The 26367-nt window shown below is 41.9% G+C and overlaps 1 protein-coding gene across 5 annotated transcripts in view; it reads right to left on the minus strand.

Annotated features, from left to right (window-relative positions):
- The window catches only part of Znf394 (zinc finger protein 394), a 48002-nt gene extending 24917 nt beyond the window's left edge, over positions 1-23085 (minus strand). For 2 of the 5 annotated variants that reach the window (XR_002393382.2, XM_021254838.2), the window contains exons 1-2: positions 22468-23082; positions 19290-19410 (exon numbers count right to left, since the gene is read on the minus strand). Coding sequence is in view for 4 of the 5 variants with exons in the window: in XM_021254838.2 (XP_021110497.1) it covers positions 19290-19410; positions 22468-22833 (487 nt within the window). In the remaining variant the exon portion in view is untranslated. Of the gene's footprint in view, positions 1-9010; positions 10084-19289; positions 19411-22467 lie in introns of those variants that run through there. The other 3 variants (XM_021254836.2, XM_021254837.2, XM_013070656.3) reach the window with 3 other exon arrangements.
- Between the last annotated feature and the right edge of the window lie 3282 nt (positions 23086-26367).

Here is a 26367-nt window from a genome sequence, read left to right on the forward strand (position 1 = left end):
CTTCATGCTCTAACCGCAATCACCCACCCCCAACAAGGGACTACGTGTTCTCCCACCTGGAAAACCCCATGTAAGCCTCCAGCTCAGCTCATAAGGCTGCTGGTCTCCATTTTGTAAGTCAGCCTGGCAGACTGTCCCAATAAAGGCTTGCTGCTTGAACATTTGTGTGCTCCTCCTTTCGGCGACCCTTTCACTAATCCCTTGTTTTCATATTCCCTCAGTGTTTCTTCATGTATCCCCTGTCTTACTTCCATGTCCTTTTTGCTAGTACAGCCCTTTGTCCGTTTCTCTACACCAAGCTTTCTCACTCATAGCACTGTTAAATGTTTGAGGCTGGTTATTTCCTTGTGGGGGGCTGTTCTCTGCACTCTGGGTATGGATTAGTGTCCCTGGCCTCCATCTACTACATGCCAGCAGAAGCCCCCAAGTCATGACAACCAAAAATGTCTCCAGATGCTACCCCCTCTCCCTGGGGACAGAATCGCCCCCAGTTGAGATACATCTCTATAGAGATGTCTTTTGTACCCACTTCCTTTTGGTTCTTCTATTTTTCCTCCATTTTTAAGGAGTTGTTTTATGCAGAAGTATTAAAAGCATACATATCTAGAATATAATATGCCACCTCTCCTACATTTGAGACACTGCTGAGTGAGTAAAGTACATTATTTTTTCGGTAATGGTGATGGTTCTGTCTCACATGTATCTGGCACACTTTTGTGCTTTTTTAAAGTGGGTTTTTGATGACAAGAGCTCTTTCTCATGACAACGGAGAATCTTATGGAATTCAGAATTTTGGCCCTTTGAATAGGATTATGTAAACAAGTCAGCAGTCTTAGCTTTATTTGATTGTTGTCCCAGGCCATTAGCTACTTTTCCTTTTTTCGATTCTGCAGTGGACAGGTCATTTATATCTTTTTATTTGGCTAGGTCCTGAAGCTAGGTTCAAGATGAAAAAGCCAACTCTATCACAGAAAACTTCTCAAGATTTAGAGTCATATCAGTTATCACTGGTAATGCAGGAAACAGACAAGAAACTCTCGAAAAACTTACAGGGATGTAATGAAGTTGTGGACAGTAACACTACTAGTGGTACTGGATACAATGAGGGCTTCCTTCAAAACCTGGACCTTATTCAAGATCAGAATACCCGTACTAGGATGAGGGCATCTGTGATAAGCATGGGAAAGCCTTCAACCCCAGGTCACTGTTTTTGAGGTATGAGCACATTCTTAAAAGAGCAAAGCTTTATGAATGCTGAGAATGTGGAAAAGTCATTAAATGTAAGGCAAATTTTGATAAGCATTAATTCACTTTTTAGAGGATCTCTTTGAGTGTTCCATATGTGGACAAGCTTCAAACAGAGGTCAGATCTTACTGTCCATAAACAATATCACCTGCAAGAAAAGCCATATAACTGTCATGACTGTGGAAGGTGTTTCTGTCAGCTTGCGTATCTTGTTGAACATAAGAGGATTCATAGCAAAGAAAAACCCTATCAATGTAGTGTGAAAAAACCTTTAGCCAGAATTCAACCCTCATTTGACATGTTAATCCATAGTGGAGAAAAGCCTTATAAATGCCTTGAATGTGGAAAAGGCTTCGGTAGATATTCCACCCTTAGGAGCCATCAACAAATTCATAGTAAACAACATCTGTAAGTGCCACGAATGTGGAAAATCCTTTGGTTGGAATGTGAAGAATGCGGAAAAACTTAGTTTCAAGACCAGCCTTAATCTACATGAGATCATTCACACTGCCAAGAGACTCCACAAGTCTGATGTATGTGGCAAGTCTTTCATGTGGTGCACAAGCTTTACTGAGCATCAGGGTACTCACAGGGGACAGGTATTTATATGATATTATCAGAAGAGGTGCCATTCAAAAACCAGAGCTTACCTGGTGCCAGTACGTTTGACTTGTTTCCTGAAAGGTGATAAATAGAAACGAAGTGGGTTTCCTGTGGATACTCTTTTCCTGTTGTAGTGAAGAATTGCTTAATAGTGAAGCCTGGCTTGTAGCTCATCGGCAGAGCTGTGCTTAACCTGGGCAACACCTTGGATGCAATCCCCAACATAAAAAAATGTAAAAAGACCTAATAGTGGCCGGGTGAGACACTGTGTCAAAAAAAAGGGGAAGGGGGGGATTTATCTCAGTGGTTCAGCCACCTGTTCCGCCAACGCCTTGGTACCAAACAAAGGCTTAAGAGTGTAGTGGGTTGTATGTCCACTCTTTCGTGAACCTCCTACACCCTCATTCCCTCCAGTCTAGTAAAGCAGGAGAGGAACAAGCTTTGCTCTGTGCACCCCCAGGCCAAGACCCATTAGGCAGTTTGGATTATTTAAGTATGCCTTTTCTGGGTTATACAGTAAAACAATCTGCTAATGGATAGTCATTAAAAAAAAAAAAAGGCCAGGCATGGTGGTAGACACCTGTAATCCCAGCACACAGGAGGCTGAGGCATGAGGATCACGAGTTCAAGGCCAGCCTGGGCTACACAGTGGGTTCAGGGTAGCTTGGACTGCATAGGAGAGACCCTGTCTCAAAAACAAAACAAAAGGAGTGACTCACTAGTAACTAGGGAGGTATTAGGAATTGGTAAATTTGTGCATAAACTGAGATTAGCATGTTACTAGATTCTACTAGATTCTGAGCTGGTGTTTGTCGCAGGTGCTATTGTGCCCTTCCTGTGCCCTTTGGTGTGCTTCAGCTGCCATGCAAGGCCTGTATCTCATAACCCGCAGGGTAGCAAGATCCCGGGTGCTCAACCAGTCATGGATGGGAACTTGGTAAGTACCAGATTTGCCCTCGCCCCTTGGGTGGACTGTCAGTGGAGCATGTTTTATTTACACTGTTTCCAGAGTGTCCTTGGAATCATATACAGTCATGCACCATACATTGTCTTATTTCTCTCTCCCTTCTATGTCCCCCTACCAATATCTCAACACCTCCACAACAAATAAACTACTTGTACTCAAAAAGTGCCCATGAGCCGGGTGTAGTGGCACATGCCTGTAATCCTAGCAATCAGGAGGCTGAGGCAGGAGGATCACTGTGAGTTCAAAGCCAGCCTGGCTAGTGAGTTCAAGACTAACCTGAACTACACAGTGAGACGTTGTCTCAAAACAAGACAAAAAGGGCTGGGATTTAGCTTAGCGGTTCTGCCACCTGCTTTGTGAGCACAAGGTCCCGAGTTTGATCCCTGGTACCAAAAAAAAAAAAAAAAAAGAAAAGTGTCCATGAATCTTCTAAGAGCCACATCCATTTTCGATTTTTTTGTTTTGTTTTGTTTTTTGGTACCAGGGATCGAACTCGGGTCCTTGCACTTGCGCAGCAGGTGGCGAAGCCACTGAGCTAAATCCCCAGCCCCACATCCATTTTCTTTCTAGTTACTCAAGGCACATTCTGACAAGTTAAATAAGTTGAGCTGACTGAACTTTTCTCTCTAGAGCTCATCCATACAAAAAATCTACTTGAAATTACAGTAAAACCTTGGGTTTGTGAGCATAATTTTTTCCAGAAACATGCCTGTAATTGAAAGCACTTGTATATCAAAAGTGAATTTCCCAGGCTGGGGATTTAGCTCAGTGGTTCCGCTGCTTATCTCACAATCGCAAGGTCCTGAGTTTGATCCCCAGTACCAAAAAAAAAAAGGGTGAATTTCCCTATAGGATATAATGGAAATTCTGGTGATTCATTCCATAACCCAAAAATATTCAGATAAGTGATTATAATACTGTAATACAAAATAATAAAGAAAATACAAAATATAAAGAAAAATAACCTGCACTTAACCTTTGAAAACCTTCGTGGCTGGTATGAGGGTGACTTCTATGCATCAGCTCAATGGAATCTTTTTCTTTTCATGGAACTTTAACAAGGAACCTATCCAATGACACTTGCTTTTGCAGAAATGTGACATTGCACTGTTGTCAAACAGATTAATTGCTTACACTGCTACAGCCTTATTGGGGTGGTGCTTTTCCACAAAATTTTGCATTTTCCTACATTTTGCACATCTCCTTAATCTCATTTGGAGGGAAGGATTCCTTGGCCTTCTTCTCCTCCACATCTGCAGAGCATCTCCATAACCTCTTGCCGTTGGGAGATGATCACCCAGGATATGAGTGGGTAGAAGGTAGAGGGGAGGGGAGGGGCAGAGACAGGAGGGAGGGAGAGAGAGAACCATTGGCTCAGTGGTGATCATGTCATATTCGGTATCATGTACTAATTATTGCAAGACATTACTCATTTATCAAGTTAAAATTTATTAGAAATGATTTCTTGCTCATCTTGCAAAACATGTGCAGAACAAGTTACTTGTAATTCAAAGTTTTACTATATACTTTGATATCCTCAACACTGACCTAGGTCTGTATTAAAAATTGCTAATTCAACTCTCATAGTACTCATTCCTGGTTTCTTTATTATTTCATTGCCCTGACCAATCCTATGACTTCTTACCCAGCATGTACAATTTTTTAAAATCTCAGCACTCAGGCGGTTGAGGCAGGATGATCTCTGTGAGTTTGAGGCCACTCGGGGATACATAGTGAGTTCAAGTCCAGCCTGAACTATATAGCAAGGCGCTGTCTCAAAAAGCCAAAACTAAATAAAATTTAAAAATTTAAAAATTTCAGTCAGGCATGGTGGTACATGCCTGTAATCCTAGTAGAGGAAACTGAGACCGGAGGATCACCACGAGTTCAAGGTCAGCCTGCACTACATAGCAAGCCCCAATGTCAAAAAAAATTTTTTTTTTAATTTATAAGCAGTGAAGGTAGAGAGAAAAAATTTTAAAATTCCAGTGAGAATGACAAAGTGAAGGAATTAAAAGAACACCACTCTGACACACTGAGGTTGAGTGAGAGGTTCTTAAAATAGCCCCACTCTGACCTTTTTGGTCTGTATTAAAACAAGATAAAATTCCCACGTGAAAAAAAGGATGGAATTCAGACCTTGCCAAAATAACCATCTTTTAAGCTTCTTCACTTATACTGCTTCTCTGTTTGAACTGCTTGTTTCATCTCCTTATGAAGCTACTTAAGCCTTGTAAATGCTGCATTAAGTAGCCAGGCAAGATGGGCACACTTGTAATCCCAGCACTCTGGGAGGTCAGGGCAGGAAGATCACAAGTTTGAAACCGGCTTGGGCAATTTAGTAAGACCCTGTCTCAAAAAAGGGCTGGGGATGTAGTTGTGTGAAGGCCCTGTGTTCAATCCCTAGTAACACACACACACATATGCTGCATTATGTATATTTGGTATGGTTTTCTCCTATGAATCTTAGGTCACTGTTCTTGGGCCCAGCTGATACACTAAGAAGATGCAGGTGGAGTTTTGTTGCCCTCCAAAAACAAGTGGCACCCCAAATATTTAGGGAATCTTACCTGGCTTGGCAGGAGGGTATCTCCATTCCAAGAAGGCCCAGAATGCAAGGATATGCTTACCACCTTCCTCAAGAAGCTAGACCAAGAGTTCAGACTGGCAATGCCAAGGTTGATAAATGTTGGTGTTTAACACTTGGCAGAACAAGAGCTCCAAACTAACCCCCTAAACAAGGTAACGTGGAAGAAAAGCTCACCTTTGGGCTTTGCTATTTGGTCTGTGGGTGGACCATTGTTCTCTGTTACTGGAGAGACTTTAACTAGCCATTCAGTCAGTGCAGGTGTATATCCTTGGTCAAAGGAGTCCAGGTTTCATGGTGGAGAATATTCTACTAGACTAGAAAAAGCATGTCTTCTTGACAAGACTTATGAAGTATTTTTGGCCATATTTGTATTAAAATTAAACACTAAAACAATTGCAAATCAGAAATGCTTGAACTAATAAAAGGAAAAAGATCTAAGTGTTACATTCATTTGGCGGAAGATAATGCAGCCGTTAAGTATAAAGATCATGATGACTGTGTGTCGGGAGCAATGCTACATAATTTTGGGGAAAAATCATTTGATTAGGCCTAGTTCTCCTGCCTACAGGCCACCTATGAGACATAAATCCATTTTGGTCTCTGGTCATAACTGAGACCTCAACGATCCGCTGATGCTGTGATGCTCCAGGACCAGATTACAGCAGCTGAAGACATCCTGGGAGGAACAAAATCTTCATGTGCATAGTTCCTCATTGATCTAGGAATTTCTCCTGCTCTCCAGTCATCTGTTACATTTGTTTCTGCTGATGTACTGAATAAAAGGTGCAGCAGCTCCGGGGCTTTCCTCTGCTGTCCAGAGCAGCACTGATCAGGCCCAAAGCTCAGCTTCTTCTCCAAGTCTCATTTTTTCTACCTTTCCTGTATAGTAAGTTAATCCACCTTGTGCTGCCGTGGCTCACAGGAGACTAGGACTCACTGCAGAGGTTCTAGTAACGTCCCCTTTCCCTGTTCCCTACAACTGTGTAAAATCTTTAAGATATAAACACTATTATTACTTTATAAAAATTTACCTAGAATAAAATCATACCCCAAAGTTCCAAATGATAGATTAGGGTTGATAGGATTATGAGTAAATGTTTTCCCTGTTATTTTCCCAAATACCCAATAATATGCTGTGGGAAGTCTCAGGTTAAAGGAGTGTTTGAAGTGAATATGAAAAAGGAAGACTTTCTGGACAATAGGTCAGGACTCCAGGAATGGTTGAGTTTAGAGCAGAATCTGCAGGACAACAGTAAGCAGAATTAAAAGTTTGTTTTGGCCATTGCGTTCCCTCTGCCCTGATAAACTAGGTCAACATGTGTCACATAACCATCCTACTCCAGCCCTATTCCCTGAGGTCTGGGAGGTCAAGGCAGAAAGATCACAAGTTTGAACAAGTTTTGTTTTTTCATTTGAGACATGGTCTTGCTATGGAGTTCAGGTTGGTATTGCACCACCCCACCTGGCTAGAACTCCTCAACAATATGTTGCAAATGCTTTCCTTCTACTTTGTTTTCATGTCCTTGAGTACAAATAACTAAGTGCAGAGGCTCAGCTTGCTGCTGTTTCCCTGAAGCTCTCTTATGCTGAAATAGCAGCACTCTGGGTCCTCTTGGTGACTGAACTAAAGTCTCATCTCCAAGTAATGTTTCTTGTCATCTACACAGCCATGGTCACACACTGTGACAAGGTAGTTTAACCTTATTTTTAAAAAAACACTAAGGTTCTAAAAGAATTTGGATGCAATACTTGTTGGTATTGCATGCGAATGGGAAAGATGATTAGGTAGATTTAGGCCGTAACCTGAGTTCTTTCAGAAAACAGTTGTGCCTAAAAATATTTTGAGGTAAGTTCTCCTTGTGTGCCTACAATTAAACCCAATAGGGACAATAAAGCCAACCCCATTCTTTCCTTCACTGGGTCACAGGGGTGTAGCTGGGATGTTAAGGAATGATCAAGTTTGAAACCTCAAAGATGGTACTCCTTGTCATAGTGTGTGTGTGTAGACACCCTCTGACCCTCTGTTGCTACCACTGGAAACCACTGCCCACCACTGCAGAGGCTCCAGCTGGAGTAGGCATCAGGAGATAAGGGCACAGAGTAAATGAGTTGTGTGGTGGGAGCTACACACTCAGGTAAAGGGGGAAGCTAACATTGACTGTACAAACTGTCATCACTTGCTTTCTTGTGTCAAATGTAAGCCTGTCTCTTCGTAAATGGGGGTGGCATAGGTTCCTACTTAACACAGAGGGTTGCTTGGAAATCAAATGGTAGAATAAATGTGGACGCGTTCTATGAATAGAGTGTTACATTAGTTAACTCCACTTGTGCTAGTTCACCTTAATTGCCCACTTGACTGGATTAAGAAATTCCTGGAGATGGGCCAGGGATTTAGCTCAGTGGTTCTGTCGCTTGCCTTGCAAGCGCAAGGACCCGAGTTCAATCTCTGGTACCAAAAAAAAAAAAAAAAAAGAAAATCCTGGAGAGGTGTCTAGATCACAGTGCATTATACTCATCAGTGGATGAATCCACTGATGTTTATTGCTGAATGTGCCTTTAGGAAGTGGGGCCCAGTTGGAGGAGAGGGGTCACTGGGGGTGTGCTTTTGGAGGGTGTATCTTTTGCTGGTGTGCTTTCCCTGTGCTCCACTTTTCCACTGCTATTAAGTAAGCAGCTTCACTCTACCATGCCTTTCCACCATGTTTCTGCTTTGGAGCCATCTAACCACGAACTGAAACCTACGAAATCATGAGCCAAATAAAACATTTCCTCTTTTAAATTGTGTATTTCAAGCATTTCTTCCCAGCAATGGGAAAGCTGAACCAATAACAAGAACCAGACTTTCTGTCCTCAGTGATTTAGAAGACCCCAAGGAAATCCTGCAGAAGCATACCCTTACATCCCTCACAGTAAGAAGTCTCACAGAAAAAAAAAATGCTTTAGGCTTTTGGAATCACAAGAATCCTTATATGCACAACTTGGTGAATGGTTTAGTGATGACCTTTTTCAGAAACCAAAAGTTATCAAATAATGAACCCTATTCAATAGGCTGTAGAAAATAATGACAGCAACTAAATATTGTGATTTTTTTTTAGATGAAATCAAATTATAAAACTGAACTGGAATGGGAATAAAAGAGAGGCCCTTCAAATTTTTCTTAAAAAGTAAAAAGTAGTGCCTCTTATATGTGCTGAAATTTACCTGTTTTGGGGATTATGAAGTAGTTGAAATCCTCTCCATCATCAATGATATTTCTAAATGACCAAAATAAATTATGAGGGAAGTAACAAGTGGGCATGACTTCGTCCAAAGGCAAAGGTAGGAGGAGTGACAATGACAGGGATGGGAATTTGGCCACGTATCAGCACTTGCTCTTATCATTAAGCATCCTACAAGTAACCACCTCATCTTTTGGAGGACTCTACTTATTCATTCTTTCACTGAAATACTCTACATATACCTAAACTCAAGTCAGACCAATCCTATCATGTGGGATGCCCAAGAAAATACAATCCATGTGTGAATGGAATACCTAAATGCCAGAGGAGTTTCTGGACAAGGAAACCAAAAACAGAGCAAACAAAACACAGGTTGCACAAAAGCATATCAGTCATGGGCCTTTATTTTGATGGATCCTTTGGTGTCGGATAAGGTGCGTGCTCTGTCTAAAGCATCTCCCACATTCCAGACATTTATAAGGTTTTTCTCCAGTGTGAGTTCTCCGGTGTTTAATGAGGGTTGCACTCTGACTGAAGCTTTTCCCACAGAAAGAACATCCATATGGCTTCTCCCCAGTGTGGATTCTCTGGTGCTTAAAAAGGTCTGAGCTCTGTTTGAAACTCTTTTCACACTCCTCACATTTATAGCGTCGCTCCCCATTATGGAGTCTCTGAGGCTTAAAGACACTGGAATGTGAGGTCTTCTCACATCCCTCACATTTACAGTATTTCTCTCCAGCATGAGTTCTCTGATGGCGGTTTAGATGTGAGCTCTGTCTGAAGCATTCCCCGCACTGCAGGCACGCATATGGCTTCTCACCTGTGTGTGTCCTCTGGTGTTTAATTAAGGCAGCACTCTGACTGAAGCTTTTCCCACATTCTTGGCATTCATAGGGTTTCTCACCAGTGTGGATTCTCTGATGCTTAAAGAGATCTGAACGCTGTTTGAAACTCTTCTCACAGTTATCACATTTATAAGGTCTTTCTTCACAGAATCGCGTCTGGGTCTCAAAAAGGCCAGAGCAAGGGACACTGTCTCCACTGTCAACAGAGTTGTGAGTTTTTACTGTGTGACATTTCACCGTATCTAAACTTTGTTTGTGCTTATTCCCGTGTTCTTTACCATCAATGGACCTAGACACAGTCTGGTTGTGTTGAACAAGGATAAAGCTGGAACTTCTGGCCCTGTTCCCAAATTCCTTACTTTTAGAGACTCTTTCTGTGGAACCATTCGTATTGAGATTTGAAATGGTGGTGAGTCCTTGCTCTTCAGAATTTTTGTGTTTCAGTGACATGAAGTCTGTTGGCTGCTTTTCTACTCTGTGCTCATGGGTACTGCCACACTCAGAAAACCGGGGCCCCTTTCCTTGGGACACTTCTTGTAGCCATGGCTGGGGCTTTACTTCTAAAATTTTTTGCTTTGGAATCAACTCCTTATTCTCAGCTCTAGTTTCCAAACCTGAAACATAAAAATACAAACTGCTGCCATTTTATCCCTGTGCAGGAGTGAAATAAGCAACTGCTAACAGAGTTCCCAAGTTCCCTTTTAAGTATTGTCCTTAAACTCTTTTACGTGAAATTATTTTAATCTGTCTGATGTGCTCATACTTACCCTTGCAATTCCACATTATCTTTCCTTTTATCCTTGTGCTGACACCCACCAACCCACCTCTTCTTCCCTGGCTCCAGTCTGCTACTGTGGTAAGTCACTATAGTGAAAGGTACCTCTGAAAGGGCTGTCAAGAAAGGCAGTAGAGCCGGGGATTTAGCTCAGTGGTGCTTGCCTCACAAGTGCAAGGTCCTGAGTTCAACCCCTGGTACTGCCCCCCAAAGGGGGTATATCCTTTATTCCATGAATGATTTCTCTATTCACATGAGGAGATAAAATATCACTGGTGCCTTTAATGTCTGAAGACAGGATCTTCAATGCACTTTTTCCTGCTGGGGTCCCAAATGATTAGCTCTCAAAACAGGGATCTGCTCTCAGGCAGAAAGGGAAGATATAAAACTATTTAAAGAATAAGAAATCTGGGCACGGTGCCACATGCCTATAATCTTAGCAACTGGGAGGCTGAGGCAGAAGGATTACCAAGAGTATCCCAGGCCATCCTGGGATACATAGTAAGTTGGAGGGAAGTCTGAACTACATAGTGAGACCCTGTCTAAACAGCCAAAACAAAACAAAACAAAGAATAAGAAAAAGCTCATGAAAGCATAAATAATAGCTGAAATATTTCAGCAAAAGGGTTGGAAAATTAAGCTAAGAAAATGTTTCAGAAAGCAAGAAAAAAAAAAGGAAATGGGATATAGCCAACTACAAGAAATTTCAGGAGAAAAGGAAAAGTTGACATAAAAGTAGATGAGTTAGATAAAACAGTAAGATGAAATAGTTCATGCACTGTACATGGTAAAGGCCCAACTACTCAGAACAGTGAATTTAAAAAATCCACACTGAGCCACACTCACTGTTAAATTTCATTTTACCAGGAATAAAGAAAAGATCCTATAAGCCTCCATACAAAATAGACAGATCATATACTCTCCTACATTCTTTATGTGATAGGACAGGCTCAGGGAAACAGTTTCCTGAACTCTAAATTCTTTTTTTTTTTTCTTCTGAACTCTAAGTTCTTAAGACGGGAGGCATGCCATGCTGCTCTGCAAGGCCACAGAGGAAAGCACTGGAGGTGGCCAGGAGGCAAAAAAAAAAACACCCCATGACACTGAGGATTAAACCTAAGGCCTCTGCACTGAGCTATATCCCCAGCAGTTTTTAAATTACTTATTTTGATATAGTCTCTGAGTCTCTAAATTGCCCAGGCTGGGACTTAGATGTGTGGGCTGGATTTGAATGTGGAATCCTCTTGCCTCAGTTTCCCAGAGTGCTAGGATTACAGGTGTGTACACCATGCCCAGCTATCCACGATTTACTGGGTAAGAAGGAAAAGAAAGACACAGTGGAGCAGGTTGAACAGGCAACAACTAATGTAAATAATTCAGCAGTTCTCTAAACCACAAGGGTGATTCTTTGTTGCCTGATGCCTGGACATGGGATGTCTGGGGCATAGGAACTGGTGCTTCCAAGAATGCCTGGGCCAAATGGGAAGATGGTCCAGAATTAGTTTGGACAGCAAAGGCTTGCTCCTAGGTGAGTTCTTCACTGTTTCTAAGAACTGGCTAGTCCTGGGAAGCCCAGTCTCTCCCCAGCCACAGAGATTTTTAAAATGTCAAAACATTTTAGGATACAGAAAATGTAAAATATATACATATATACAATATATACACATACACCAAAGATAAAATACAATGGCTTCAGGGTTTCTCAACAGCAGCATGGTAAATGAGCACGAAAATTCACTCTCCTCAAAAATCATCTCATCATCATCATAATCATTAGTTGTCTTGGGGATTGAACCCAAGGCCCTCTACAAGTTAGGCAAGTACTCTACCACTGAGCTATATACAGCCCAGCCCTTTTTAGTTTGTTTTGTTTTTCAAAGACAAGGTCTTATTAAATTGCTTAGGCTTGCCTCAGCTTCTCAAGTAAACAGTATTACAGATGTGTGTCACTGCAGCCAACCTTCAAAATGATTTTTTTCCCTTGTAATACTGGAGCTTGGACCCTAGGCCTTTACAGAGCTGTATCGCCAGCCCTTTATTTCAGAGAGTCTAAGTCACTTAGTTGCTCAGGCTGGACTGGAACTTGGGATCCTTCTGCCTCAGCCTCCTACAGGGCTGGTATTATGGATGTGTGTCAACAAGCCTAGCTTCAAAATCATTTCTAAACTGGAATATCTAGCCATTTATCTTAATTTAGTTTCTTTGCTGTAACAATATACCTGAGAAGGTATTTAAAAAGAATAGAGGCTCATTTAACTCATAGTTACATACATTTGGGAAGTCCAGGAATACTGGGCTAATATCTGGCAACATCTTCTACTGCCCATCGTACTGCATGGACAAACCTAAACATAGTGAGGCATCAGAAGTGTAAAGGTGGAACTGTGGTAGGCAAACTGCAGTATTAAGTAAGGTAGTCAGGTCAGGCCTCGTTTTGAAAAAGAGTGATTTGAGCAAACTCCTGAAGCAAGTCAGAACCTGTCCAGTAGAGATCCAGTGGAAGGATAGTCCAGGCAAAGGGAATGTATAGTACAGGTAGTATAAAGACAAGGAGGCCAATGCAGCAAAGCAGTTTGACTTCAGCAGAGGGGACAAGGGGAAGAAAGGGCAGAGCATGAACGGGTGTGCACAGCGGTCAATCACTGGTGCATCAGTCAGGCATTATAGATCAACAGGTTCTACCCTGTGTGAAATAGGTGCCACTGTGGGTTCTAATGAGAGCAGTGACTTGGACCAACACATGGAAAGAAGCATTCAAGGCTACAGTGCGAAGATGTAATGCTACCAGGCAATAACACTAAATGTTAAAAAGAATGCAGAAAAAGAGAAATTCTCATATATGGCTTTTAGACACAGAAACTGATAAGCTCTTTGGCAGCAAGATAGGCATATACCTCTACATACTGTGCAGTCTCTTCAGAACTCCCATAGATGAATACAGGGAGAGGGAGTGTACACAAGAACACTAGTGTTACACTATAATGGTGAAAAACTGGACACTATCAAGAGAATGGATAAATCAAGTTTGGAGGGTTTTTCTGGGCAGTACTGGGAATTAAAACTAGGGCCTTCTGGGCTGGAGATTTAGCTCAGTGGTTCCACCGCCTGCCTTGCAAGTGCAACGACCCGAGTTTGATCCCTGGTACCAAAACAAAACAAAACTAGGGCCTTCAAACTGCGCTACATCCCCATCCCTTTTTATATTTTTGAGACAGGGTCTTTATAAATTGCTAAGATGCCCGGCTAGAATGGAACTTGTGATCCTCTTATTTCAGCCTCCTAGAGAACTGGAATTACAGGCATGACCTACCGTCCCCAGCTGAATTTGGAGTTTTCATACAATGAAATACACAGGTTCTAAAAGACAGATTCATGCATCAACATGCATAAATCTCGAAAATGTAATGCTGAATAAAAAGAACCATATAGGAATGATACATAAATTAGTTATATGTATATGGGAAAAATATAAAATGTATAAAAATATGCATAAATACATTTAGGATATTGGTTACCTCTCAGGAGGGGGATCAACTTTAGGGAGAGTACATCAAGCTTCACCTATGGCTGTACTGTATTATTTCTTAGGAAAATAAAAAAATGAAGCCAATATGGCCAGATATTAAGATTTGATAAACCTATGTGATAAATACACAATACTGGAAACAGAATGCAGCAAATCATTAAGAAGACTATACACCATGACCAAGTATGATTCATCCCAGGGACGCTGGGATGGTTCAACATAAGCAAATTAAATAATGTAATATACCATATTAACAGAACCAAGGACAAAACCCATTATGATCATCTCAATAGATGTAGAAAAAGCATCTGACAAAGTCCAACACCCATTCATGATAAAAACCCTACAGAAAATTGGAATAGATGGTGTTTATCTCAATCTGATATAAGCCATCTATGACAAACCCACAGCCAACATGCTAAATGGACAAAAACCCAAAAGCTTTCACTCTAAAATCAGAAACAAGACAAGGATGTCCACTATCACCACTCGCCCCACCCCCCTTCGGTACTGGGGATTGAACTGAGGACCTTGAGCTTGCCAGGCAGGCATGATGCTGCTGAGCTACAACCCTGGCCCTAATATCACCACTCTTATTCAATATAATTCTGGAAAGATTAGCCAGAGCAATTAGACAAGAGAAAGAAAAGGAATAAGCATAGGAAAGGAAGAAGTTAAATTATTATTTGCAGATGACATGATACTCTGCATAGAAGACCCCAAAAGTTCCACCAAAAGACTTCTAGATTTAATGATGAAATTGAGTAGTATAACTGGATACAAAGACAACACTCAAAACTCAATAGCATTCCTCTACACAACAAACTCACTGAGAGAGAAATTAGGGAAACAGCACTTGTCACAATAGCATCTGAAGAAATAAAGTACGCAGGAATTAACCTAACAAAGGAAGTAAAAGACCTCTACATTGAAAACTACAGTTTTCTGAAAAAAGGAAATTGAAGAAGATATCAGAAAATGGAAAGATGTCCCTTGTTCTTGGGTAGGAAGAACCAATATAGTGAGATGGCCATACTTCCAGAATTGTTATATCGATTTAATGCAATCCTGATCAAAATACCAATAGCATATCTCACACTATTAGGGGAAAAAAATCCTAAAATTTATTTGGAACCAGAAGAGACCTAGTACAGCAAAGGCAATTCTAGGCAACAAAGGCAAGGCAGGGGGCATCACAATCCTTGACGTGAAATTATATCACAAAGCTACTGCAACAAAAACAGCATGTACCCACAAAAAAACCAGATGCAAGGATCAATGGAACACGTAAGATGCAGAAACAACTCTAAACACACTTAGCCACCGTATCTTTGATAAAGGAGCCAAACACCTTCACTGGAAGAACGATAGCCTTTTTAATAAGGCTATAAAAACTGGCCTTCTACATGCCAAAGATTAAAACTAGACCCATATCTTTCACCATGCACTAAATTAAAATAAAAATGGGCCAAAGATCTAAATATTAAAACAGAAACTAACTAAATCTGGTGGAATATAGAATAGGTAGAACTCTTAAAGACTTGGATGTAGACAAAGACTTTATGAACAAAACCCCAATTGCACAGGAAATAGCACAAAGAATCAACAACTGGGGTCGCATCTTATTAAAACACTTTTGCACAGCAATAGAAACCATCTACAGTTAAGGGAAGGCTCACATTATGCGAAGAAATTTTTACCAGCTGTTCCTCAAAGGACTAAAATCTAGACTATATAAAGAACTCAAAAAGTCAGATTCCCTTCCCCCAATTTAAAGACCCAACCCAAAAATGGGCATCTGAAATGAATAGACACTTCGCAGATGACGATGTAGAAACTGTGGGAGACTGTCCCATTGATTATGCCCACAGCAGGCTGTAAAGAGTTAACAGTTAACTCCAAGTTAAGAACAATTGATTTCAGTGCCTTGCAAGCTTGAGGTCCTCAGTTCAATCCCCAGTACCAAAAACAACAAAAAAAAGCAATTGGCTTATTTTAAGTGAATCTGACCAAAGCATACAGAGAACATATAGCCCATGTTAGAGTAACTCTTACCCAAATTCCATTCCCAGTCTAACACAAGAATGCTTTGTCTCTTTCACCTACTGCAGTATGTTATGTTTCTTGGCATTGTCCAGCACAGGTAACATGTGCACTTTTGTGCAGTAGGTCACAAGTGCCAGCCTGGGCTACACAGCAAGACCCTGTCTCAAAAGCCACACATACACCAGAAAAAGAAAACATGCTGGCCATCTTGGCAGCACACACCTGTGATCCCAGTTACTTGGGAGGCTGACACTAAAGGATTACAAGTTTAAGCGCAGCCTGGGCAACTTAAGGAGAACCTGTCTCAAAAGAAGGGTAAAAAAAGGCTGGGGATGTACACAGTGTTAGAGCATTTGTGAACATGATGCCCTGGGTTCAATCCCTAGTACCGCCAAAAAAAATTCACTGATAGTAAATATCACTTTTCTCATAGGTAATCAAGAGTTGGCTAGGGCCGGGGATTTAGCTCAGAGGTTTCGCCGCCTGCTGTGCAAGCGCAAGGACCCGAGTTCGATCCCCGGTACCAAAAAAAGAAAAAAGAAAAAAAAAAGAGTTGGCTGTAGATTGACAATGAGTGAAAGATGGATAATTCATTAAATATATATGTATACATCCATACACAATTAGGTATCAAAAGATGATTAGGGAACTAGAGAAAACAGTGATAGAAATTATCTTTTAAAAGAGCAGAAAAGTTCTCTTCCTGTTTATTGCCTCTTCCTAACTCTTTAGAAAGTACAACTACTGGGGCCGGGGATTTAGCTCAGTGGTTTCACTTCCTGCTGCGCAAGTGCAAGGACCCGAGTTCGATCCCCGGTACCAAAAAAAAAAAAAAAAAAGAAAGTACAACTACCGTCTCCATTATGCTGGACAAGAGTAGGCAGAAGTATCGAGAAAGCTCCTTGAGCAATCTGGGGGTGTGTTAGATTTAGAAGAGTTTTCTTGGTACTGGGAAATTCTCTTTTTAAATTTTTTGTGGTGCCTAGGATGGAACCTTGGGTGTCGTGCACAACTGCTCTCTTGTGGAGCTTTAGCCCAGGCTGGACACTGACTGCTCCTGGCTGCAGTTTGTCAGGAACACAACACAGGCTGATGCTGTGGTGCTGTGCAGTTGGTAAAAAGAGCAGGAGAAACAAGGGTCCAAAGTGTTACTTCACGCTGAACTAAGTGTAGCAGACATTGGTGTCAATGTCTGGCTGTGCAGATGTTGGCAGGAGAGGAGCTGTCTGTGGCCCATCCTTGATTTTGTAGGATGACACTAAGTGTCCAGCACCATGGGAGGGAGCATAAAATGGAAGAAAGATTAAGCTAATGGAGAAGGGCTTGTTTACAAGAAATGTGTCAATTTTCCTTTGAAAAGGAAAATAAAATCTCTTAGGATTTTGGTATTCACATCTCAGAGAACAACACAAAAGTACAGACTTATATTTGAGAATTAATGTTAACCCTGTATGTCTAGGTTGAAGTTTCTTGTATTCACCTAAAACTACAAGCCATAATTTTGTATCTTCTTTAATAAATAGTGTGTATAATGTAAAGCAGTTCTGCAAATTCTTGTGCTGCACATGGGCTGAACTTTTAGAATTTTTTTAAAGACTTGAAGCAGAAGCTGGTAATTTGTGTAAATGACAAGTGTAAAATTCTACCATAAAATGCTAAAAATATGCATTTTAATAAAACCAAGAAATGCAGCATTAAAAAAAAAAAGAATGCTTTGTGTTTTCTTTTACAAGCCTTGCTTGCATTAGCAGGCAGTATCCCTAGAAACCACATGAAGCCTCTACACTAGTCCTCTCACCCCAACTTAATGATTGTGTCACCAATAAACATCAATGGTTCTGGCTGTTCAGGGCCTTTGCATGCTTAAGCATTTGCTTGCTCAAGCACTGGTCACCCCAGTTCCCCATCTCTGGCTCTTTAATTCTGGCTCTAAGGGGTCTCTGGTAAGAGACAACAAATAAATATATGCAAAAATGTTCAACATCACTGGTCACTTGAGATATGCAAATTAAAACAATCCTATTTCACTCCAGAAAGAATGGCTATTACCATAGACCCTCAAGTTATGACTGGTCTGACATGTGAACAACTTGGGCTACAATCAGAATTTTAGTTTTTACTTACAACCAAAGTCTTGAATTACAACCTGAATGCCAGCTGCTTGTGCTTCAAGATGGTCTCAGATACAGATTTAACCCTTAAAAAGTTCTGGAAGGAACATTACAACATCTTTCCCTGTGTGGAGTTATCTAAGAAATCCTGAGCCAATGTCTAAGGACACTGAGATGTGCCTGGAAGAAAGTATGGCCAAAAATTATACAGGAGAGAGGCTTTTAAGGCTGTATAAAGGAGCCTGAGCCTTCAATTGATCAACGTGAGTTATAACCAGCCCTCGAGAACACACTGAGTTTGTAAGTCAAGGGTCACTGTATTAAGAAATCAACCAATAACAAATGGTAGCAGGGCTGTGGGGAAAAGGAATCTTCCTCCACTGTTGGTGAGAGTGTAGACTGGTGCAACCATTGTGGAGATCAGTGTGGAGATTCCTCAAAAAACTAAAACTAGAGGTTCCATTTGACCCAGCTATTCCCCTTCTTGGGAAAATAATTGAAAGTATCATACCACAGTGATATATGCTCACTCATTTTATAGCAGCTGAATTTATATTAGTTAAATCTTGGAAACAGCCTAAAGGCCCATCAACTGACAAGTGGATAAAGAAGATGTGGTTTTTTTACACAATGGAGCACTACTCTGCCAAAAGAAAGATACACTTAAGACATTTTTAGCTACACCGCCCCCCAAAAAAATTTAAATTAAAATTGGGGCTGGGGATTTAGCTCAGTGGTTCTAGCTCCTGTCTTGTAAGTGCAAGGTCCCGAGTTCGATCCCCAGTACCAAAAAAAAAAAGTTTAAATTAGCTAAATAGATGGACCTTGAGACCATACTGTTAAGTGGAATAAACTGGACACACGTTTAAATACTGTGGTGTTTCTCTGGTGTGACAACCTGAAACTTTAAGTAAGGACCAAAATTTATAATACATGTTGGGAAATAGGAAGAAAATGTTCTGATGAGAAGGCGAATGAGGGAGGGAGGTGGGAGAAAGGACAAGAAAAAAAAGGAAAAAAGGGAAACAGCCTTAATAAGGAGGGGAGAATGGGTCAAAGGGAGGGGAGAGGAATGGGAAAAAAGAAGCAGCAAGATATATCATGTACAGGTACAAATACCCTATGATGAATGTTATCATTATGCATATCTAAAATGTACCAATAAGTGAATGAAATAATTTTTCTATGTAGAAATATTAAAAATGAATGCAACAAAAGGGTGGCTCTATCACCTAGTAATAGGGAAGAGAGAGGGCCTGCTGGCCCATGATTCTGCACAGCAGACTGACACAGGGATGGAGGTGAACCCAGACCTTCACAGATAACACGCACCCTATAAACCAGTACAATAATAGCACTCACTAGGCAGGACCATGCTCTGGTAATCCTTGTGCGAACTCTCCCTGTGGAAGTCCCTCTGAGCTGCATCCAGATGCTCCCACTCTTCCCAGGTTACAGACACAGCCTCTAAGGTCACCAATCCCTGGAACAACATGAGATTCCCATTCAGTTCCTGCTATTCCTGGACAGCACTACCACTCACTTGTCTGAGGATTTGGCAGACTCAAGAGGTAAAGAGGAGGCACTGAAAATCACGAACCATGGCTGCACCATCCTTGCTAACAATTTTTGTACTTACTGGGGAACTCTGAAGGGACCAAAGAGAGGAGTGAACAACAGTCTTGTAACTCTGAACAGCTTTTCTGTGGACTATCTACACTGATTTGAGGAGCAAAATATTAGTTAAATCTCTGATTTACCAAAATGGAAAGATATAGAAGAAAAACATACAACCAGAAAGTTCCACATTCCAGTGCTGGCTCCCTGAAATGCTGTTTCCTCATAAGCGAGACAGACCTAAACATCTGAAAGAATGGGCACTTTACCAATAGCAGGTGCTCAGAAAAACTTTCTTTCCTTTCCCAGGACCATTTCACAGTAAGATAATTATCCAACCCGATGGTCTTTTGAGTTGGGGGCATAGTGGTGTATAGCTGTAATCCTGTCACTCTGGGAGACTTTCCTAAGTCAAAAGCTGAAACCCAGCCTGAGCTACTTTTGTAAGACCCAAACAAAAGAAAAAAAAAGAAAGCCAGGTGTGATGGCGCATGCCTGTAATCATAGCACTCAGGAGGCTGATGTAGGAGGGATTGCCTCAAGTTCAAGGCAAGCCTGGGGTACACAGAGTGTTCAAGGACAGTTTGGAATACATACCCTGTCTCAAAAAATCAAAAAAATAAAAGGGGCGGGGGAGCTTGGGATGTAGCTCAGGGCAAAGGCGCTGCATTTCAATCTTCAGTACCACCACCACCACCACCAAAAAAAAAAAAAAAGCAGCTGACTACTCACAGACGTGAAAGCCATAATCCTTAGAAAGGGAAGGTTCTAAATTGGTGAGGGAGATGTTTGTCAGTGAGCTGTTTCCAGTGAGGATCACAAACTCTTACTTACTGTGTCTACATGTATATTTACAGGTCAGGTAGCCTCTATCTGATATGCTTGGGACAGATTTTGGAGCTGTTCAGATTTGGGAATATTTACCCAGACTTTACTGGTTGAGCATTTCTAAACCAAAACCCCAGACTCTGAACTATTCCAAAATCTGAAAATTAAAATATTTTCTTTGGACATAGGGTCTCACTGAATTGCCCAACTGGCAGTGAATTTGAAATCCTCCCGCCTCAAACTTTTTGAGTGACAGCCCTGCATAACAAAGAGTTACTGGCCCAAGTGACCATAGTGCTGATGCAGAGAAACTGTCTTTGAACATGGCTGAAATATGAAATGGCCATCTGTTGTTCAAGCCCAACCTGGGAAACTGAGCAAGACCCCATCTCAAAAGAAAAATTTCAAAAAGGACTGGGGATGTACCTCAGTGTAGCTCATACTATATCACTAAATGTGTATGTGATTCTCAATTTATGCAAGGTATGTTTGTGATAACTAAAACTACTTAGTTCTGGCTTTGGTCAAGCAGCAGCAAAGTGGGATTCAATCCCCAGTACTACCACTACCACCACCACCCACACACAAAAGATATGGTTGCTGGAAACCGGATCTTCTAACTCCCAGATCAGCACTCTTCTGTTTTAAATAACTGTTTAACTAAATCTCTCTGCACCTCACATTCATTTTTGTGGTTTTTTTTTTTGGTACCGCGGATCAAACTCTGGACCTTGCATTTTCAAGGCAGGCAGTGGAACCACTGAGCTAAATCCCCAGCCCTCATATTCATTTTTAAAACAGGAGGGGATGACATCACTATGGTATTTTTTCAGCTACAAGATGGTGTCTTAAATTGCTACACAAGGCCATATGCTAATGCCAAATATTAACGACGTTTGGTTTATATGCACCGCTGCTCACTTTCACTCTTGTAGCTGCTGATCCCAAAGATATTCTTCTCTTCTCACCTTTAAAACCAAATTTGGAGAAGTCTGAACAGCTGTTGAATGGTGCTAATACCTATATAGTAACGTCCTTTTTTAATTTTCAGTGGAGGCATTATATGGAATTACATGTAGAAGTATGTACATTAGTGTAAAGCTTGACTTAGGGCAATGAACCAAGGTCGCACATTTCTGCTAATGTCATAATACCATATCACTAAATATGTATGTGATTCTCAACTTCTGCAAGGTATGTTTGTGATGACTAAAACTAGTTAGCTTTGGCTTTGGTCAAGCAGCAGCAAAGTGGGATAAAATGACAAGTACCACAAAGCACAAAATTAGGTACAGTGGCTGTCTTTCACTGAAGTAACCCTTAGGTAAAGTCCAATAGTAAACCGGGCTTGGTGGCACAAGCCTGCAAACCCAGCACTCTGTGAGGTGGAAGAGATCACAAGTTTGAGCCTAGCCTGGGCAATTTAGCAACTTGAGTCCCTGGCTCAAAATAAAAATATAAAAAAGGGCTGGGGATGTAACGCATTGACAGAGCCTTGGGTTCAATCCCCAATATCTAAAACAAAATTTAAAATTCAACAGTATTCTATGAATTATAATTATATTGAATCTGCTTTTGCTGAAAGGCCACCACAAACTCACCATGGGAACATAAAATGATTGGAGATTGAAAAATTAAATGCATCAATGTGTAGGCCCGGGGCCTTAGCTCAGTGATTCCTCGCAAGCGCAAGGTCCCGAGTTCGATCCCCAGTACCAAAAAAAAAAAAAAGCATCAATGTGGAAAGGGGAGCCGGTCAGCATACAGTTAAAAAACAAATAGGGGCCTTCACATTCAAAATGGTGAGAAACAGCTGTTCTAGCATGAGTAAATTAAGGACCTGAAGCTGCTTTGCGTCCTGACGTCGCGAACAGCCCACTAAAGGAGAAAACGAGTGTGCTGCAAATAGTGACAGTAATAGGTGCTTAAGACTAAGGTCTTACTAGCCAATTTCCTAAGGAAAGAAACGAACGTTCAAGTGCATCCTGAGGTTCACAGCAAACGTGATAAGGGAGGAAAGAAGAGAAGGAAACTCGCTCCTTAGCTCTCGAATCTGGCTACACGCCCACCACCCAGCACAGCAATCTCTCCTCACCTGGGGCGCGGCCCGGGCCGGTGAGGCCTCCTCCCCGCTCTCCGGGTAGTGTCCCCGTACCCAGGCCTGCAGCTCCCCAGGAAGAATGCTCAGGAACTGCTCCAGCACCACCAACTCCAGGATCTGCTCCTTGGAGTGCAGCTCGGGCCTCAGCCACCGCCTACAGAGCTCCCTAAGCCGGCTCAGCGCGTCTTCTGGTCCAGCCACCTCGCGGTAGCTCAGCTGCCGGAACTGCCGCCGAGAGCTTTCGGGATCCGCGCAGGCCCCGGGCGCGTCTGACTGCAGAACCCCGCGCGAGTCTTCCTCCACTTTCACCACAACTTCCTCCGGCGGGAGCGGCGCGGCGACCCCGGAGCTCGCAGCCATCTGCGTGCGCTTTGGGAGGTCAGGATCCAGGACGAGTTTTTTCCGGAATCTGCCGACTTCCTCCAACTGTCGGCTTCTGGTGAGAGGAGCTGATGTGGAACTGAGAGGCCAGCCCCGTGGCAGGCTCTCATAGACGGACCCCAACCGCCCCCGCCCCCCGAAGCGCTCACCCTTCTGAAGGTATCCGGGCCGGAATCGGCTAGCTCCACTAGAGAGAAAAGAAAACAAACACCCCAGGCCGGAAGTGCGTCACGGAGCCGCGGTGCCCCTCCTTCCCACTTCCGGGCCGCCTCTCACTCGAGAGGACTGAGTTGACTGAGCGAGGACAGGTGGTGGTAGGGATGTAGGAAGGCTTAAGATGCGTAGCCGGGCGTGGTGGTACACACCTGTAATTCCAGCACTCGGGAGGTTGAGGCACGAGGATCGTCACGAGTTCGAGCCCAGCCTGCCCTAAAAAGTGAGTTCAAAGCCAGCCTGAACTGCGTAGTGAGACCCTGTCCCCCAAAAACAAAGAACCAAAAAACCCCCGATGCATTACGTAGGTAAGTGCACCAACAACCCACCATGAGTCCAGTCATTATATACGATCATTATATATTGCAAGCATATACTAATAAAACAAAAAGAAACGGCAGGCATCTTGGTGGTTTGCTGTCCTCACCCGGGGTTGGGGCTGGAGGTGGAGATAGGCGGGGCCTAGGCTGCTTCCTACCATTCAGTAACATAACGGGAAACCCAGGAGCCGAGCGCTGGAACAGGGAACCTTAAGGATAGGGAGAAAACAAAGAGAATTTAAAGAGCTTCCTTGTATGTCAGATGTTATGGCTTTGATCCTAACAACCATTAGAAAACTGCACGGGTTCGTGTGCGCCTGTAATTCCAGCACTCTGGAAGCCTGAGGCAGGAGGATCTCAAGTTCTGGCCCAGCCTGTGCAGTTTAGTGGTTGGGTGAGAACTTGTTTCCAAAAAAAAAGGTTTTTTTTTTTAAGGGCTGGAGCTGTAGCTCTGTAAAAGCCCTAGGTTCAATACTCACCACTGGGGGGGGGGGGGGGGGGGAAGAAAGAAAAAGAGGAAGGAAGGAAGGAAAAGAGGTTAGAAGAATATGTCTTGCCTGATGTTAAGCAACTGGTGACTTGAATACAACCAAATGTGCTGTTCACATTCCAAACTCAGGAATTTCTACTGCTATAAGTTCATTTTTTGCCACCCCTAAGCTGCCTGGTTAGTTCCTTCAGTCATTCAAGAAGCATATGTGACCAGCTACTGTGCTTTTTGCTCCCAGGAAAGTTCAAGTCCACTTTGATGTGTTGGCTATGGTACAATAGTGCCTGTTTGTGAGCGTATGTGCAGTATTAAAATATTCGCCCCCCCCCCATTTTTCTTTTCTAAAACTGAATCCTAGGGTCTTGTGGATGCTTGGCAAGTGCTCTACCACTGAGATACATTCCCAGCCCATGAATAAAATACTCTTAAAAAGATTTGACTTTGGGTTATGCAGCTAACCCAGTGTTCACTTTCCTCTTCCTGCAAATTCAGAGTTAGAAGAAGAAAGATGATTTTTCCAGTTCTTCCAATCTCAAAAGGATGTAAGTATGGTATGAACTTGTCTAAATGAAGAAAACAAAGGATGTTTTTCCCACTGCTTCCAAGGGCTAGGTTAACCCACAATACTGACTTATTGATAGATGAATTTTTAAATGCCTGAGATCAGTTCCCTTGTGCAATGGTCAGCACAAATATTAGCAACTGATATTTTACTCGAGACGCTAAAGTTCAGTATGATTTGCAGAGAAAAATCTTCAGTAATTTTTTTTTTTGGTATAGGGGATCAAACTTGGGTCCTTGTGCTTGTGGGGCAGGCGGCAGAACCACTGAGCTAAATCCCCAGCTTCGGTAATTAACAAATAATAGGCAACATTATTTTTAAAATGCTAGAGAGATCATGGCTTATAGAGAATTTCCTAGTGAGACTTTTGTACTGGGTCCTGTGGCACACAGAATATCCCAGTACAAATCCCAGCCATCTAGGAGCTGAGTAAGGAGGATACCAAGTTCCAGACCAGCCTGGGTAACTTAGTGAGAACTTGTCAGAAAATAAAAGCAGTTGAGGATGTAGCTAGGTGGTACAGCACTTACCTAGCACTTGGGAGGCTCTGGGTTCAATCCACACCACCACCAGCGGAAAAAAAGTTTTTGTGATTAAAAAAGTTTTCAATACATAATAATGGTAATAATTAACATTTGCTGGGTGCTCACTGTGGGCCAGAATTATGCCAACTGCTTTACAATTTTATGACATATGTAATCCTCACAATTACCAGTTGAGGTAGATACTGTTTCATCCATCCTTTTCCAATACAGTCCTAAATTATAATTCTTGTACCATGAAGACAATTTCGTTTTCTATTTTGTGGTGCTGGAATCGAACCCAGTGCCTTGTGCATGCAAAGAACATGCTGTACAACTGACCTGCATCCCTAGCCCTCCATGAAGACAATTTTAATTTAACACATAGCTATTTTTAGCATATGTGCTGCTGAAGCAAACACAGACACATAGCTATTTTTATTGGATGCTTTTCTACATTTTAACAGTGGAAATAAATTTTTAAAACTTACTATAAAACTAGACTTTTATATATTTTCTCCCCCATTTAATTAGGCAGATATCCCAATAATCTATCATGGTATGAAGTGTGAACAGAGCATAAAGTGAATGTTTAAATTTTAAAAACTTATTACACTGAAAGACATATTGTTATTAGCACTCCTCAAAATAGAGATTCCCCCTCACTTGAAACACATTCCATCATTCTTGGCAATGTGTAATAAGGTTTTTTAAACTTAAACATTCACCAAAATTTTCAATCACCCCTTGTATCTTTTCTTCATATCTACTGTGCTCACACATTTTATTCTTACTAGAATTCTCTCCCATTCAACAAGTCAAACAAGCATATGCCTTTTCTTTTCCAGAGATGAATTAAAAAATATCAGAGCTCTATGTACCTCTCTGGGGACATTAACAATGGTCCTTCTCCAAGGAGAGGGGCCATATATATTGTGATACCAGTTGGCTTATAGACCGGCTTCCTGCCCCTTCCCTTGCCTCTTCATGGTGTAAATGACAAGCTTTCTGATGAGAGTGTTGGTTTATCTGTATATCGAACTGTCCTTGCTCAGTGCTGTGCCAGGCTGCTGAGCAATGCAGGGTGAGGGTGGAGGCTGTACAAAAACAGGCTTCTAAATCATGACCTTCAACTTCACTGGTTCCCTGCTTTGTCTCTTTCTAAGTTTGGCTCTTTTTTGTATTTATTTTTTCAGCAGCTATATGAAAGTGTTTTTATCACTGTATTAAACAATGATTCAAATATATGTATGATGTGCTGTGAGTTTTTCATGAATATGTACAGTACCTCTCTTAACAGCCTGCTGTGGTGGCACATACCTATAATCCCAAAGCTCAGGAGGCTGAGGTGAGAGGATTGTCATGAGTTCAGGCTGGCCTGAACTACAAAGTGAGACCCTGTCTCAG

This window comes from Heterocephalus glaber, unplaced genomic scaffold (assembly GCF_053883595.1).
Source record: "Heterocephalus glaber isolate CG9 unplaced genomic scaffold, H.glaber_assembly_v1.0 deba00001610, whole genome shotgun sequence".
NCBI lineage: Eukaryota > Metazoa > Chordata > Mammalia > Rodentia > Bathyergidae > Heterocephalus > Heterocephalus glaber.